Below are 14,895 nucleotides of genomic sequence, written 5' to 3' on the forward strand. Positions count from 1 at the left end.
GAGTATTGTATTAATGAAATATCAAGCGAGTGTAAGAAATGACACAGGAAAATCATGGCTCAGGAATAAGTCAGGGGCAAAAATGACGCTGACAACGCCGATGTCTTTCAGAATTCATGTCCAGTAATGAAGCAGAAACAAACCTAGGCAAGAATGCTACTCCAATATTCATATAAACATAGATATAAAAGAAAATAATCAAGGTTCAGTTTTGCCAATTTTATTGAACCAATAAAATTCCTACTAATAACAATGAAATAAATTTCTGCAAGTATAAATGTGATACAGTTTAACAAAACCCATTGTTCTGTACCTATAAATAGATTTTCAAAATGTCATAAAAAGTGCAGTTATGAATTGTTAACATGTTAATACACAGTTCCTTTATTTCAAATGTGTTTGCCTTGACTCGCTAACAGTTCCTTCTGCATCTGTTCAAATAATATTACCCATCCCTCCAAAAAAAAAAAAAAAAAAAAAAAAAGAAGAGAGAGAGAGGCATTAAAGCACTAGAATATTACACATAAACCGATCCATTCCGGTCAGCTTTAGTCCGAGTTGTAAAATCAGCAACGTAAGAAAAATAAAACCTAGTTATACATACAAAAAAGCTTTCATGGGTTCTATAATCTCCTTAACTGCTGACTCATGTGGAGGGCATAATAGTTGCAAAGGCTTATATGGTTAACTATTTTCAGACTACATCTACAGCAGGGTCAGATTTGCCAGAACAAGTTTAAAGTGGCTGTTTACCAAGTTTGCTATTTTCAGAATTGCAACTATAAATGTAAGACCACCATCTGACACTGAAAACTGTGTGAATCCTAAATGGCATCAATGCTCTATTTGATAAAAGCTTATTCTAATGGAAAACCTTATATAGTAAGAGACTGATCTAAATATAGCAGTCTTAAAGATCACGTCATCCGCCTCACGTTAGTCCAAAGTCACGTGCTTCGTATAAAAAAAAAAATTACAGTAACAAAGCACAGGACTACAAAGGCAAAACATCACAGCTTCTGATTACACTGAATAAAAAGTACCGAGGAACGCAAAAGATAATTCTGTATTAATACTGATGAATTAAAGAACTCTAACAGACGTTTCACAGCATGCTACATATATCACTCACAACTTAAGGATAAAATGATGTCTAAAATCGAAAGATAAGAAGTTGGCAATCTGATTTCATGTGCAATTCAGCTACGAAGTCTTAATATATACATTCATGATGTAGCTGCCCTGCAAAATCAGGATTTAAAAAAAAAAAAAAAGATTTCAAGTTCAAATCCTATTTCATAAGCTGAAGGATACATCCAGTTTTTCCATGACCAGGAAAGTTATTTTCAGGTGTGAAGGAGCTAATCCAAGTGGCAAGGCCATGTTCCAAGTTGACCTGACAGGGTTCTTTGTAACCTTGCTCCAACCATGCATGTGGCTATGACTATTCTATGAGCTTGGAGAAGATGCCAAACCGGCTTGTGGTTTGCTTTCTGTGTCTATCTTATTTTGGGTTGAAAAGAGTAAATGTGAAGAGAAAAGAGGAAGGGGGAAAAATACCATATTTTCTGTCCAGGGAAGATGGATGGAGGCAGAGGAAATATCTGCATTAGATAGAGAGTTGGGATCACTTTCCTTGATGAGCAAGGGTACCATTGAACTCTTATCTTTTATTTTAGAGAACCAGTGAAATTCAGAAAGGAGAAAACAGACTCAAACGTCACAAAGGAAACTTCTTGACTACCCAACTGACACATTTCCTTTAGCCTACCTTTTGATCCTTCCTGATCACATCTGGGAGTCCGCTGACAGTTTGTAAAGACTGATTCTTTTAAAGAGAAATGTATGATCAGTTTCACTGAGTAAGTATCATAATGCATATACTTAGTTAATCAGGATTCATAAACACTATTTTAGCATTAAAGACAAGGGAGTCCCTCTCCCTTTGATATTCTTTCTGTTAAAAATTATACATTCATTTTAAAGAGGTTACATTGAGGGGTGCAAGAAAATAGACTGTTTTAGCAAATGTATATACCCCAGATTATATTTATCATCTTTAGACTAACATTTGATGTTGTCCTATGAGCTGTAAAATGGGGTGTTTGTTCTAAAGGCTATTTTACAGTATGCATTTCATTGTTTCAAAGATTTCCACAAGCAGTGAAAAGAATCAGATAGTCATCCCCCAACTACCCCCATATTTCTTCTTTTTCATTTCTGGAATTCATGGTGGTACAGTCGTAATTGATTGAAAGCGAGAACAAACATTTCAGGACATTTGATTTCATAACAAAAAACCATCCTCTCAGTCTCCATTATCCAAGTCTCATTTTTTGATTAGGCATCTATTCTATTCATTCCTGGGCCCTTCAGGGTAGGTACTAGACTCGGTTGTCAGGTGGAGTAGTTCACGACTGGGCGTGAAGGCCATCGGCAGACCACCGTAGCCTATGATTCTCTGTCCTTTCAAACAGGGTGGAGTTTGTCTTCAGGTCAGACAACCATTGATGGACAAACACGCCCCATGTCAGAAACCTGACTGTGTTCATCTAGAAACTACATCCCTCCACTGAGCAGGCACTGGCTAGAGAGGAAGACCTCTCGCTTCTTCCCCTTCCGTGCATTTCCTGTTCCTTAATGATACTGTCTGGCTATACCGGGACGTGCAGCCAGGGGACTAAGGACTACAAGGGCAATGCATTCCCTTCTCACCCCACAGCTCATTTCCCCCAATGAGAACAGGGTAGGAATAGGGGCTAGCAGCTTAGTCTAACCAACAGAAGCTTGAGCAAACACTTACGGAGCCAGCTTTGTGGTATTTTATCTATATTATACGTGAAATGGGCTTCTGTGATCTAATGGGACCACCCACACATCCTTTATCATATGTCCTCCTGTTGGAAATCTGTTTCAGGGCCCAAATGACACCGATAAAACAAATGTCTGAAACATCTCCCATTCCTATGCCAGACATTTCCTGTTCCACTGATGGGTTACAGATTGATCTGGATTGCTGGAGAAGTTTAACGTTACATTCAAATACCTTGGACTAATGCAGGTACTTATTACCTATTATAGATCCAGGTTAGGATGGCAATGCAATCATTTTTAAAATCCTGCTAAACACTAAATTCTGCATGGTAAGAAATAGTTCAATTTCTGTATCATGTATAAATATAAAGATTCCTACTTTGATAGAAGGCAAAAATCTTCTATGATTTATTTAAAATATGGAAGTAGTATTACTGAACAACAGAGAGTGAATCCATGAAAAGGTTGGATACTCTGAGTTTATAGGCTCTTTGGGGATGAGGTAGAGGAGAGCAAGATATTTTGGCAGCTGGGAAAGGGGAGAACAGTATGGGACTGGCGGGATTACACGCGGTGCTGTGTAAGATCTGGCAGGGGGTCTAGGGCAAAGGTCAGCCAAAATATAGCTAGACGGTGGGGGGATTGAGAGGAGCTGGGACAAATCATATTCTTAATGAATGGAGAAAAAGTAACTAGGAAAAGTAAATGCTGGTGACGATCAGCAGGTGGCTGGTGACGTTTGGTTTGGATTGTGAGAAGGCGTTCAGACCAAGATGGGCCGAGGGGAAGGGAGGAGAGTGAGTGTGGTAGAGGTTGAGGCACTTGGAGGAAGAGAAAGCAGGCAGGAAAGGGTGGGCTTAATGCAGGCAGGAGCTCCCGCAACAGGAAGTGCTCCTTTAGATGAGGTGTGTGATGCTGAGGGCTGCCACGCCCTAAGAATTGTGGTCCATGCGTTCCTTGAAAAACTCTTCCTTCCTCACAGGGCTCTCTCTGCTTTGACAGGTACCTCTACCTCCACGATCCATTTCTCCCCAGCTCTTTTTGCTCTAGGTCTCACCTGAGCAGACACTGCTAACGAAGCCAAATCAGCATGGAAGTAGTAAGCTCCACCTAGAGGGGGCATTGACGTTCTGTGACTGAGATGAATACATTCATGGTACAGTACTGGTTTAAGGAAAGACGATTGGCTCTCAGTCTCCAGAGGGATCTAATCAGGAAACGTGGTTTATGACGATGGCCACCACAGGTTCTGAGTACGAAATCAGGCAACTTAAATCTTGATCTGAATAGAGGAGCCACATGTCTTTCAGGTTGCGGTTCAATTGTACTATTAGCAAATTTCATATACTATTTATAAACAGTATTGTTGCATAATTTTTACTCCATGCAAGACCGATTATTTGCATAAAAGAAGAAAAAGTCCCCTTAGATAAAGAGACGAGTTTAAGGTCTTGCTTTCCAGAGGAATGATTCATTGTCTTTAAAACACAACATAAAACAAAACAAAAACCTTGTGTCGCCAGCACAGTGCAGATCATTTTTACAACTTGCACTGAAATTCGTTCTTTTCCCCGAACAAATGATCCTTAGAGTTTAAAAGAAATCTACCATCATATATGCATGCACTCTGCATGAAATGGTGAACTATTTTTAAGTATAGCTCTTCAATTGTTGGTTGATAATTTCATTTTTTCTGCAGCATAAAAATCTAAGATTTTTGATTTAAAAACTCTATAAAGATGGGAAACTTTTTTTTTTCAGAAATAATATGTTAATTAGTTTTTAGAAGCATTTAAGATCTTTAAGGGACTTTATAACACGATTAAAATAGGGACTCTGGTTCAAGTACAGTTTTGATACCAATTTTACACTGAGTTTGCTGTTCTAAGACAGTCTTGTGTTGCTCTGTCATTATTACTTGGGTTTAAAGCCATGATAACAGGCCAAGGCCATGCCCCAGATCCCATATTAGCCATTTTTAGTTTAAAAAGTACCCCAAATGGGACAAAGATTCTTCCTGAGACTGAGACAATATACTTAGCTCAAAAAGGTGAGGAAAGTAAATACGTTGTTTCGTCTCAAAAGCCTGTCTTCCTCTAACTGTCACGAGTCCATCTAAGGAAGCCTAATCTGAAGGCTCCCAGGAGGGACCCGCCTGGCCACTCCCGCAGGGGACTGGGTTAAAGATTTACTTTCAGCGGGGAGAGTCTTTAGTTGATCTGCGAAATTAAGAATTACAACTAAAGTTGGAAAACTTGCAACTCAAAAGAGACATCAATCAAGCATCCGTATCACTGGGTTATTAGACTCACGTGAAAATAATAAGCAACGGAGTCAGAGACTTCACATTCACATGTGCTTTTTTTCACATCCACGTGCACATCTAAATTTGGCACAATGTGAGCCCAAGGGGTGGGTGAGTGTATCGTATCATCACATCGTTACACCAATTGAACCAGGTATCTCTTTGAAAAATATCACATTTGAATATAAAAAGCTATCCTATAAATTACTACATAGTAAATTCAATACTCTGAAAAAATACCACCCTGGAAAACCGCATCAGAATTTCAAGTTTGCATTAAGTGAAGCTCACAGCAGACTCGCTGTACAATGGCATTCCCAACCTGGAAGGCTGCGCGTGCTGCATCCTGGCAGGTGCATTAGCGCCTTCAGAAGTCAATCTTTTCTAGGCTGATTCAGTGAGGTTCATAAATACATTGTTTTGTTTTTGTTTGTCATTCCAAGTCAACGATTTTCCTGATTAGTGATGAGATAGATCAATGCTGAGCTAAAAAGAAACTTTGCTAGGAAAGAGATCTAGTAAAGGCACTAATATTTCCACAACTCAAACTCCAACTACTTAACATTTCTGGGGCAGGGGGGCGGGGAGGGGGGACACAAAAACAAAAACTGAGTGGCCATTTTAGTTACTTAAATCTTATTTCCCCTTTTGGTCTAAAGCTCATATGGTGTTCTGTGAGAATTTCTCCTCCTTTTCAATATACAAAAATCACTTTTCATCCTGTAATACAGGTCACCTGCACAAAAACTAGGGCTATTAACTGAAAGAATGCTAGTAAAACAAACAAAAAACACATGTCAAGGATAAAGGATACCCTCCACTTGAAAGATCTAAAACTAGAAAAGTCAAATGGCTATACATGTTGTCATTCATGTTTTGCCATTCTTCTAAACACTTTCTTTGTAGCTAATACATATCTATATAATGTGATATGGAATAAAATCAACATATGGCATATGCAATAAACAAGACAGAATAGATCCGGCATGGGTTCATTGAATAATCTTTTTAAATAAACCACCCTGTCTTTAAAAATATTAGTCATTTTTTTTTTCCTCCCATGGAAGATTTTAAATAAGATCCTGGAATCTAAAAATGCAGAACTACCACACAGTCATAGGTTTACAGTCATCTTTCTATTTTCTTATCTGAAACAAAACCTAAAAGAAAGCAAAGGAATGGATTGTACCAGAAAAAGATGATGCATGGAAGGGGAAAAATGACTGAACCGAACACCAGTCCACACTTCTTGCATAAGAGAAAAAAAGTAAGTCCTATGTAACAAGTCAGTCAGTCTAAAATGAAATCTTTGTGGGAACTCCAGCAGAAAAGTTTAACTATATTATTCACTATGGAGAAAGGGACCTTTTTTTTTAAAAAAAAAATGAGTATGTCTGTGTAAAATTCAAGTCACCCTTAATTAACCAAAAAGTGTTTAAGCAGTGCAGTCGTGTCCTACTGGATAGCTGTGAGCATCTCTTTAGGCACTTCACTGGTTCATTAACATAATACAAATTAAAGCTATAAACACATAATGTTGTGCTCTGTGAAGATAGTCTAATCCAGCAACAGAAACCAATGCAAAAATGTGACTTTTTGAATGCTTTTTCCTCCCTTAAAGACCTGATATCTTTTTTTTTTAACCAGTTGTCCGAAGAGATTTTTTCTGGGGAAGGGGATGCTTTGGCATTGCAAAAGGAACATGGTTCAACCCCAGGAAGGCGAAAGCCTTGTGCAATAAAGAAATTCCAACACAATTTCTTTATGGCTCTGTTTTAAAAAGGACACTTCTGCAGTGACATAATGGGGGGAAAGTTGGTTGAGTATTTTTTTTAAACATATTGCACTCTTTTGCTGTCGTTGTTCAATCACATTAATGCATAGAAACACAATTGTTACCTTTGAATAATAAACTGCTTAACCTAGCATAAGAAAAACCATGGAAAATAAGTTCTAATAGCCTAAGAGGAAAAAAAAATATAGGTATCTTAACCTTCCTCTGCTTACTGCAATACAGAAAACACTATGAGAAAAGAAACATGTGCAAAGAAAATTTTTGGTCAGTCTCGTGTGGGTACATGTTTATATGTGCCAACTAAATGATCTGTAAGCAGCACTGTGAGCTCTGATTATTTCCGATGACTGAGGATTACTGTCCTCGAGAGAAAGGATTGTGCATTAATTCCACTTTTCGTATATACATTTGATATGGAAAACGGAAACTTTTGTTTCAGGAGTGAAAGAAAATAGCTGAATTTGGCATTTCAGTAGCATGCTATAGAATTCATCATGATTACTTTCACATTAAATTATGGACAATGGCTGTATCACATTTCATGTTATCGCCAATAGCAGTAAAAAAAAAAAAAAAAAAAAAACCCAAACAGACAAATAAACAAAAATACTAAACAGTGCCTGACAAATAATCTCCTAGAGACACAGACGTGTGCCCTGTGAGCAGCTTCGTTCAACAGCGCATGCTTCTCCTCCACCAGATTTAGGACACAACGTGAACATTTTAGAATGGCCAAGAGGAGGTCATTCATTGGTGAATTCTGATATCTGATAAACAACTGCTTGAGCAGATCGTAAGCGCTTTGTCCTTGTTTTTTTAAAAAAAAAAAAAAAAAAAAGGAAAGAACAAAAATACACATACACATAAACCCCAAAGCACTGAAGTTAAGCATTAATAAACCAGGTTCATGATTTAGGATCAGTATCCAAAAACCCAACTACCACCAATGCCAAGTAGTGCTCCTCAGGATTATTTTGCAAATTGTTAGTCATGTTAAGCATCAAGAAAACGAAAACACATCATTGCACATTACAGCCGCCCCCCAAAAACGGCTAAACTTTGACACTAGAGAATTGAATAATGTTTGATGCTACATCACAAACAGCTTCTGATGGATATCCTATGAGAAAAGGTCTTTACACACACATGACATCTTCCCCGGGTGATGTTTCAGGTCAAATGCCGCGTTATGGCGCGAAGTGCGTAGAGAAGCTCAGCCTGCATCCGTGCTTCCATTAGAAGCAAATTTACATGAACCTGGAAAAGAGAGTGTTACCAACTTAACGACCATGACACACCACTGAACAAATTAATTTTTTTCCACATATCAGGCAGGCACAAAGGTTTTTCATGGGTATCATCGGTACATGCACAAACACACGTGCCTGGGTACATTGATGCGTGTATGTAACAGAACACTCATACAAAGGCTGCCTTTATACAAAATGGCTTTAAGAGTAAAAACGACCCCTCCAAGTCTTAAAAAGTCCAATACTTTCATTAGGATAGATCTTGTGTAAAGCCAATCAGTCTTTGGGGTTATAAAATAAAGCTAATTTTTACAAACAACAATTTTCCTACACATTAATATTTTTTCCCAGTTGTAAAATTTTATATGGCTAAAAATCAGCCCTATCAGTAAACATTTACTCTTTGGAAAGCTTTTAAAAACATTTCTTATTCTCTGCAGACAGACCTCGTTTTATTGCCCTTTGCTTTATTGCACTTCGCAGATACTGCGTTGTTTTGCAAATGAAGGTGTGTGGCAACCTGTGTTGAGCAAGTCTATTGGTATCATTTTTCCAGCCGCATTTGCTCACTTCATGCCTCTGTGTTACAGCTGGTAATCCTCACAATATTCCAAACCCTCCACCAGCAAAAAGACTATGACTCACTCAAGGTTCAAATGGTGGTTTGTATTTTTTTGCAATGACATATTTCTTAATTAAGGTATGTACACTGTTTTTAAAGACACGATGCTACTGTACACTAAATAGACTACGATATAGTGTAAACATAGTTATTTCAGTGGTCTGGAACCGAACCCACAGTATCTTTGAAGTATGCCTGTACTTTGGGAGACACTGAAAAGAAAATCTGAAGCTTAAAGCAGCTTGGAATTAGTGTCTAGTACTGAGATATGCATAGCTTGCCTTGAGTCTTTTAGGTACAAGCACCTAACTTTTTAGGGGGAGGATACAGCTCATCTGAAAGGTTGAAATAGATACCCATATATTTTCAAAACTTTTTATAAAGAAATGTGATACATTTAAATGATTTTGTTATCTTCCTATAGGTGAGATCTATTGCTGGATTTATTCTAGGAGAAGTTCTACATACCACCAAGTAAATGAAGAAAATCCAATGCAAACACATAAGCAGAGTGTAAAGATGTACGAAGGACAGATGCTGGAGATAAACGGGTATTTATCTGATGTGTGATTGGCTCTAAGACTTCAAGAAAGTCTGCTAGGTATCAAGGTCATCATATTCTCTATCAAAGTCATAGTGTTAATTAATGGGTATTATGCCCACGAAAGGTTTTCTTACTCTCAAGCTCAGACACTGTGGTATTAATGGAAGATTCTTGGACTTAAAGGATCAAAAGACCTAAGATTTAAGCCCATTCGTATACTATACTACTATGTTGGTAAACATCCTTTACACTGATTAGGTATTAAGTCATGAGTCCTATATATTTCAATCCAAAGAAATATCCTCATGGAATAATATATTTGGCTCAAAGGTCCTGCATTATTTTGTCAAAATACCAAATCATCAAATTGGAATGAGAAACTATTGTTCTCATAGATTAAGTGTAATGTCTAAAGACTCTCTAAATGGATATGTCTTCTGGGCCAAGATACAATTATACTTAATGTAACATCTCTGTAGGTTTGATTTTTATTAATCGTTAGAATGGTAGACAGTTTCCCAAATGTGCTTTTAAAATATCCATCTTCAGATCCAATCTTTCAAAGGTCAGTGCTAAATTTTTACTTTATACACCACATTGGACAAAACACAAAACATAAATTTAGTTACAATTCATTAGTCCTGCACTTAAAAACAACATTTAAAAAAAAAAAAAGGATGGCACTGATTTTTAAAAATATCTTCCTATATCATTTTTCTATAATCATCTTCCTATAACCATTACTTCTTATATTGAATATATGTCTATGGTAAATGTTTAGTCATGAAACACACCTTCTCTGAGTGTTTGAATTGACGCCAGTAACTGTCATACATGCGCTTCGTAGTCCTCTCAGGATAGCAGGTCACTGTCTTAATGTAAACCTTCAGGCTTCGTTCAAGTAATTGATTAACTTCTCCATAATCATAGTCATCATACCTATAAGCAAAATGATCACGAGCTTTATAGTGACAAAATCAAAATTTCTGATTTCTAAAGTTATATCAAGAACACATCTATTATCTAGTGATTAAACACCAAAAGCTTGTTCATTAATTTCTTTAACAAATATTTATTGGGTACCTATTATGTGCCAGGTACTTTCCATGTACTCTTCTAGGCACTGGTGATACACTAATGAATAAAATAGCCAAACATCCCTGGTTTCATGGAATTTAAATTCTATTGGAGAAAAAAAGAGAAAAAAATGAAAAAGATAACCATACAATATGTCAGATGGCAATAACAGCTACGGAGATTAAAATGGAACTGGGGGCTAGGAGGAGAGTTGAGATTTTCTTTTTTTTTGTTGTACGATTTTTATTTTTTTCATTACAGCTGATTTACAGTGTTCTGTCAATTTCTGAGAGTTGTGATTTTAGATGGAGTGGGCAGGAAGGCTTCTCTGAGAGGTTGACATTTGAGCAAATACCAGGAGAAGGAACAAGTGTTAAGCCCTAAGGCAGGAGGCTAGCATTTCATGGAAGAGGGAATTATCAATTGTGTCCAATGACACTGACTCGTCAAAGAAGATGCTACTGAGAACTGGCCACTGCCAGGAGCCATGCAGAGGTCCCTGCCGACCTCAATTAGAACAATTTTGTTGGCGTGGTAGGAGTGAAAGCTTGTCAGGTGCAAGAGAGAATGAGAGATGAGAAAATGGTGACCGTAGACATACACAAGTTTTTTCAGAAAGATGTGCTGTGCATGGGAGCAGAAATATGGGGCAATAGCCAGAGGGAAAAGGGGGATGAAGAAAGGATTTTTTTTTTAAAGGTGATGAGAGAAATAAAGGCATGTTTATGTATTAATGTGAAAGACCTGGTCAAGAGAATAAAGTTTAGTATGCGGCAGAGAGAAGGGAGAATTGCTAGAACAGGGATCTTGAGAAAAGAACAGGAGATGGGATTGCGGGCCCAGGTGCACAGGAGCATAGACAGTTCATCCAGAACCTGAGAGAACAAAGACCAGAGTCAACGGGCACAGAGGCATCCGGACAGGGGGGTAAATGTAGCAGAGGGAGCTTTGGGGGTTCTCTTCTATATTTTCTGCTGTTTTTTAACCCAAACATAATGCTCAGTTTAAAAAAAAAAAAAAAAAAAGGATCTCCAGGATTTTGTATAAGCTTTATTTAGTAGCATGCAACAGAGAAACAGAATCATCGTATTTGTTATCTACTGTCTTGAATACTATAAATATTTATAGAAATTGAATTAAAACCTATGAACTTTTTTTTTTCTTAACTAGGTTGGTCCAGTATCTGTTTTGAAATGTGAGGTCTCTGTGATAACTCGCTCTCTAGGATAGTAAATGGGCAAATAACAGAGTTGTTATTTGCCATTATACTAGTATCTTCTAGGTAGAGTGTTTCATTATTGGTTGATTTTTCAGGAAACTTGGGACTCTTTAAGAGTTCAAATTATAGAAACTGCTTAACAAATTAAATTCTAATTCCATTTCATAATGGTTTTCTGATACTACAATCAGAAAGGACATAGTATAGAGTCAAAGGGAATGTATTCATAACTAGAGATTTCCTGCAAATCTATTCCCATACAAGTCTTTAAAACTTAGCTCAAAAAGGATGTTCTCCAAAGAGCTTTCTTTCCTGTTGAGACCATTCAGTCTCATTCATTCATTTACTCCCTGACCTCTCAATTCTAATTTTCTATATTTAGAGGCCACTAGTTCATACTGACTTTATAGTTTTGCTTCAGTATTCTTAGTGAGATTATGTACACTTTATGAGGGCAGGTTCTAGCCTAGTTTTATTCATACTCTAATTATTATTCCTTCAAAAACCAACCAACCAACTAACCAACCAACCAACCACTTATCACAGCTATTTAAAGGGATATAATATGCGTGTTTTAATGTTCAGGTCTTCCAGGAAGGAGTCTCAGATTGAGTGATTCTCTCCTATCCCCAATGATTACTGATGTTTTTTCCCTCCTTAGTAAATTCTAACTACTGTATGTCTATATCCACAGAGAATTCATAACAGTTAAATACAGAAAAATACTTGTCTATAAAATATGTCTTTTTAAAATTTTTTTTTTTATTTTTAGGACCGCACCAGCAGCATATGGAAGTTCCCAGGCTAGGGGTTGAACTGGAGCGGCAGCTGCCAGCCTACATCTGAGCTGCGTCTGTGACTTACACCACAGCTCAGGGTAACACCAGATCCTTAACCCCCTGAGGGGGCCAGGGATCAAACCCGCATCATCGTGGATAGTAGTCGGAGCCACAACTGGAATTCCCTAGAAGTAATTTTTTTAAAATCTTAAGTCTGCACATGATATTTTCTCCCCAGAAGTGTATACTTCTCAACAGGATAGAATTTTACAGTTTCCTTTAGAAACATTTAAAGCCATCTCCACGATGACCCTACCTGATTCCAAACATACAGTGGACGTAATTAAATAAAGCTCTGCGCAGCGTGGTCGTGTCGACGTCCTCGTGGGTGGCCATAGTGTTATAGGTGAGGTTATAGACCATGCGGAACTTCTCGTCAAGAAGGTGGCCGATGTCGGAATAAAGTCGGTTCACCAGGGAGAACCCGTGATTTTCCCAGGTATAGTCCTAAAAGAGTAAAATGTTGCCAATTACGAAACGGCCACTCACCACTTTAATTCTGTGTTGCTGATAAAGACGACCAGGGAAACAAGCAAGTGGAAATGTTTCACACCTAAGCCTGAGTTTGTGGCTTTACCCAGAAGGCTTCACATCAGCTTGTCGATGGGAGTGCCCTGATGTTTCCTCAGTGGGTCCAGGGTTTAGCACGACGGTGATAAACTCTGGCTGCCTCCTGTGGGCAAGTCCTATGCAACCTTTGTCCTCATCTGGAAGGACCCCGGAAGACCTTGGAATATTCCTGTGTGACCAAACCTATGCAGTCACATGGCTGGCGGGCAGATCACGGAGTCTGATGCATACCTGTATGCTCTTAGGAACCACATCACAACTACGTCTTGGGGGTGGGGGTGGGGGGCCCTTGAGCCCATAACTACTGATGTATGATCTTTTTACCAAATGGTTTTTTATTGTAAATGTGGTCATGTCACTTGATTTCCTCCACGCTCCACTCCTAAAAGTGAACATTATATAACTACCATGCAATACTGCAAGCAACTGAATAAAGCAGTTTCCCTTTGTCTCCTGGGGGTGGGGGGTAGATGTTGAAAGAATCATCCACCAATTGGGATATCAAGTTGGACAAGGCCAAAAACTAGGTTAAATAAAAATATTTACGGATTCTACAAAATGACCTATTGATTTCTCTAGGGGTCAACTTATTTACATTTTAACATTTCACAGTGAAATGATAGTATTTATTTTCTACTTCCTCTGAATCAAGGGCATCTCATACCTGAGCTCGGAATGTTGGCAAATGCTCCTCCCCTCGTCTGGCAAAGTCTTCATACCCGAAACCAGGGTCTTCGATATATCGGGAGACATCAGATGTTATTACCATGTCGTCCTCAAAATCTAAGGACAATAATGAACAATCTGGTGTTAAGGAAACCGTACAGAGTTAGAACAGTGCAGCCACTTCATTTTCCTCCACTTTTTAGCTTCGTGCTTTTCCACGGATTTCCAGTGACAATGCTGACTACATGGCTTCAATTCACGTAAAACACCTTTCGCTGAAGTTTTGGACACTATTTCATTTCTAAATACTGGCAATCATAGCCTTTAGCTGTAGTTATCCAGACCAAAAAATTGTGACTGAATCGAAATATCCAAGCAGCAGTAGCCAAGGATCAATACACGAGTTTTATTTATGCAGAAAAGAAAGAGACTCCAGGTCTTTGAATATAAAGCTTAAATATTTTTTTGATTTCTCCAATGGAAGAAGTAGGATGTTAGGAAGGAGTCGTGATGAAGGTGAAATACCACCTTAACTGAGGTTAATTCCTAAGATGGATTTTGTTAAAAGTAGACGGTGTTTCATCTGGACGTATTCACAGTGGAAAATCGTTTGGGTTCATTTTTAGCTTACGGAGAAGCATCCAGGGAGAAGGACTGGGTAAGAGCTCGTAATAGGGACGAAAGTGGACTTTTGGGTGCTCTTACTGACTTGCTTGCTAGTTCAATAGAAACGTACAGTTTGTGCAAAATTCATTGTTTTACACCTAAGATACGTGTATTTTTCTATGTCCATGACAGCAAAAGGGTAGACAACATAGGAAGTAAACATTAGAACAGTATCAAAACGGCATTCAGAAAGATAGGAAGGCTGTAAAAATATTTTAAGACAGCTGACTTCTATATACTTGAATATTAAAAATTCACCACTGAAAAATTGTAAATCTCCAACGCATGTTAATTTGGTTTTAAGACAATTCTTTTTTAACATACTTTTCCCCCTATGTCAATCTGTCTTTATAATTACTTTTTTTCTGATTTCGAACACTAAAAGGGAATAAACAACCTTTATTTACTATCTTCTGCTCTCAAAAATGAACAATTTTTTTTTTTTTTGCCTTTTTTAGGGCTGCACCTGTGGCATGTGGAGGTTGCCAGGCTAAGGGTTCAATTGGAGCTACAACTGCTGGTCTATAC

The 14,895-nt window shown here is 37.9% G+C and overlaps 1 protein-coding gene across 1 annotated transcript in view; it reads right to left on the reverse strand.

The window, feature by feature from the left end:
- SESN3 (sestrin 3) overlaps window positions 204-14,895 on the reverse strand; it is a 71,967-nt gene continuing 57,275 nt past the window's right edge. Inside the window, exons 7-10 of the mRNA XM_003129758.5 lie at window positions 13,700-13,818; window positions 12,722-12,912; window positions 10,125-10,269; window positions 204-8,171 (exon numbers count right to left, since the gene is read on the reverse strand). Coding sequence (XP_003129806.4) covers window positions 8,085-8,171; window positions 10,125-10,269; window positions 12,722-12,912; window positions 13,700-13,818 — 542 coding nt within the window. The 3' untranslated portion in view covers window positions 204-8,084. The remainder of the gene's footprint in view (window positions 8,172-10,124; window positions 10,270-12,721; window positions 12,913-13,699; window positions 13,819-14,895) is intronic.

Source organism: Sus scrofa, chromosome 9 (assembly GCF_000003025.6).
Source record: "Sus scrofa isolate TJ Tabasco breed Duroc chromosome 9, Sscrofa11.1, whole genome shotgun sequence".
Classification (NCBI taxonomy): domain Eukaryota; kingdom Metazoa; phylum Chordata; class Mammalia; order Artiodactyla; family Suidae; genus Sus; species Sus scrofa.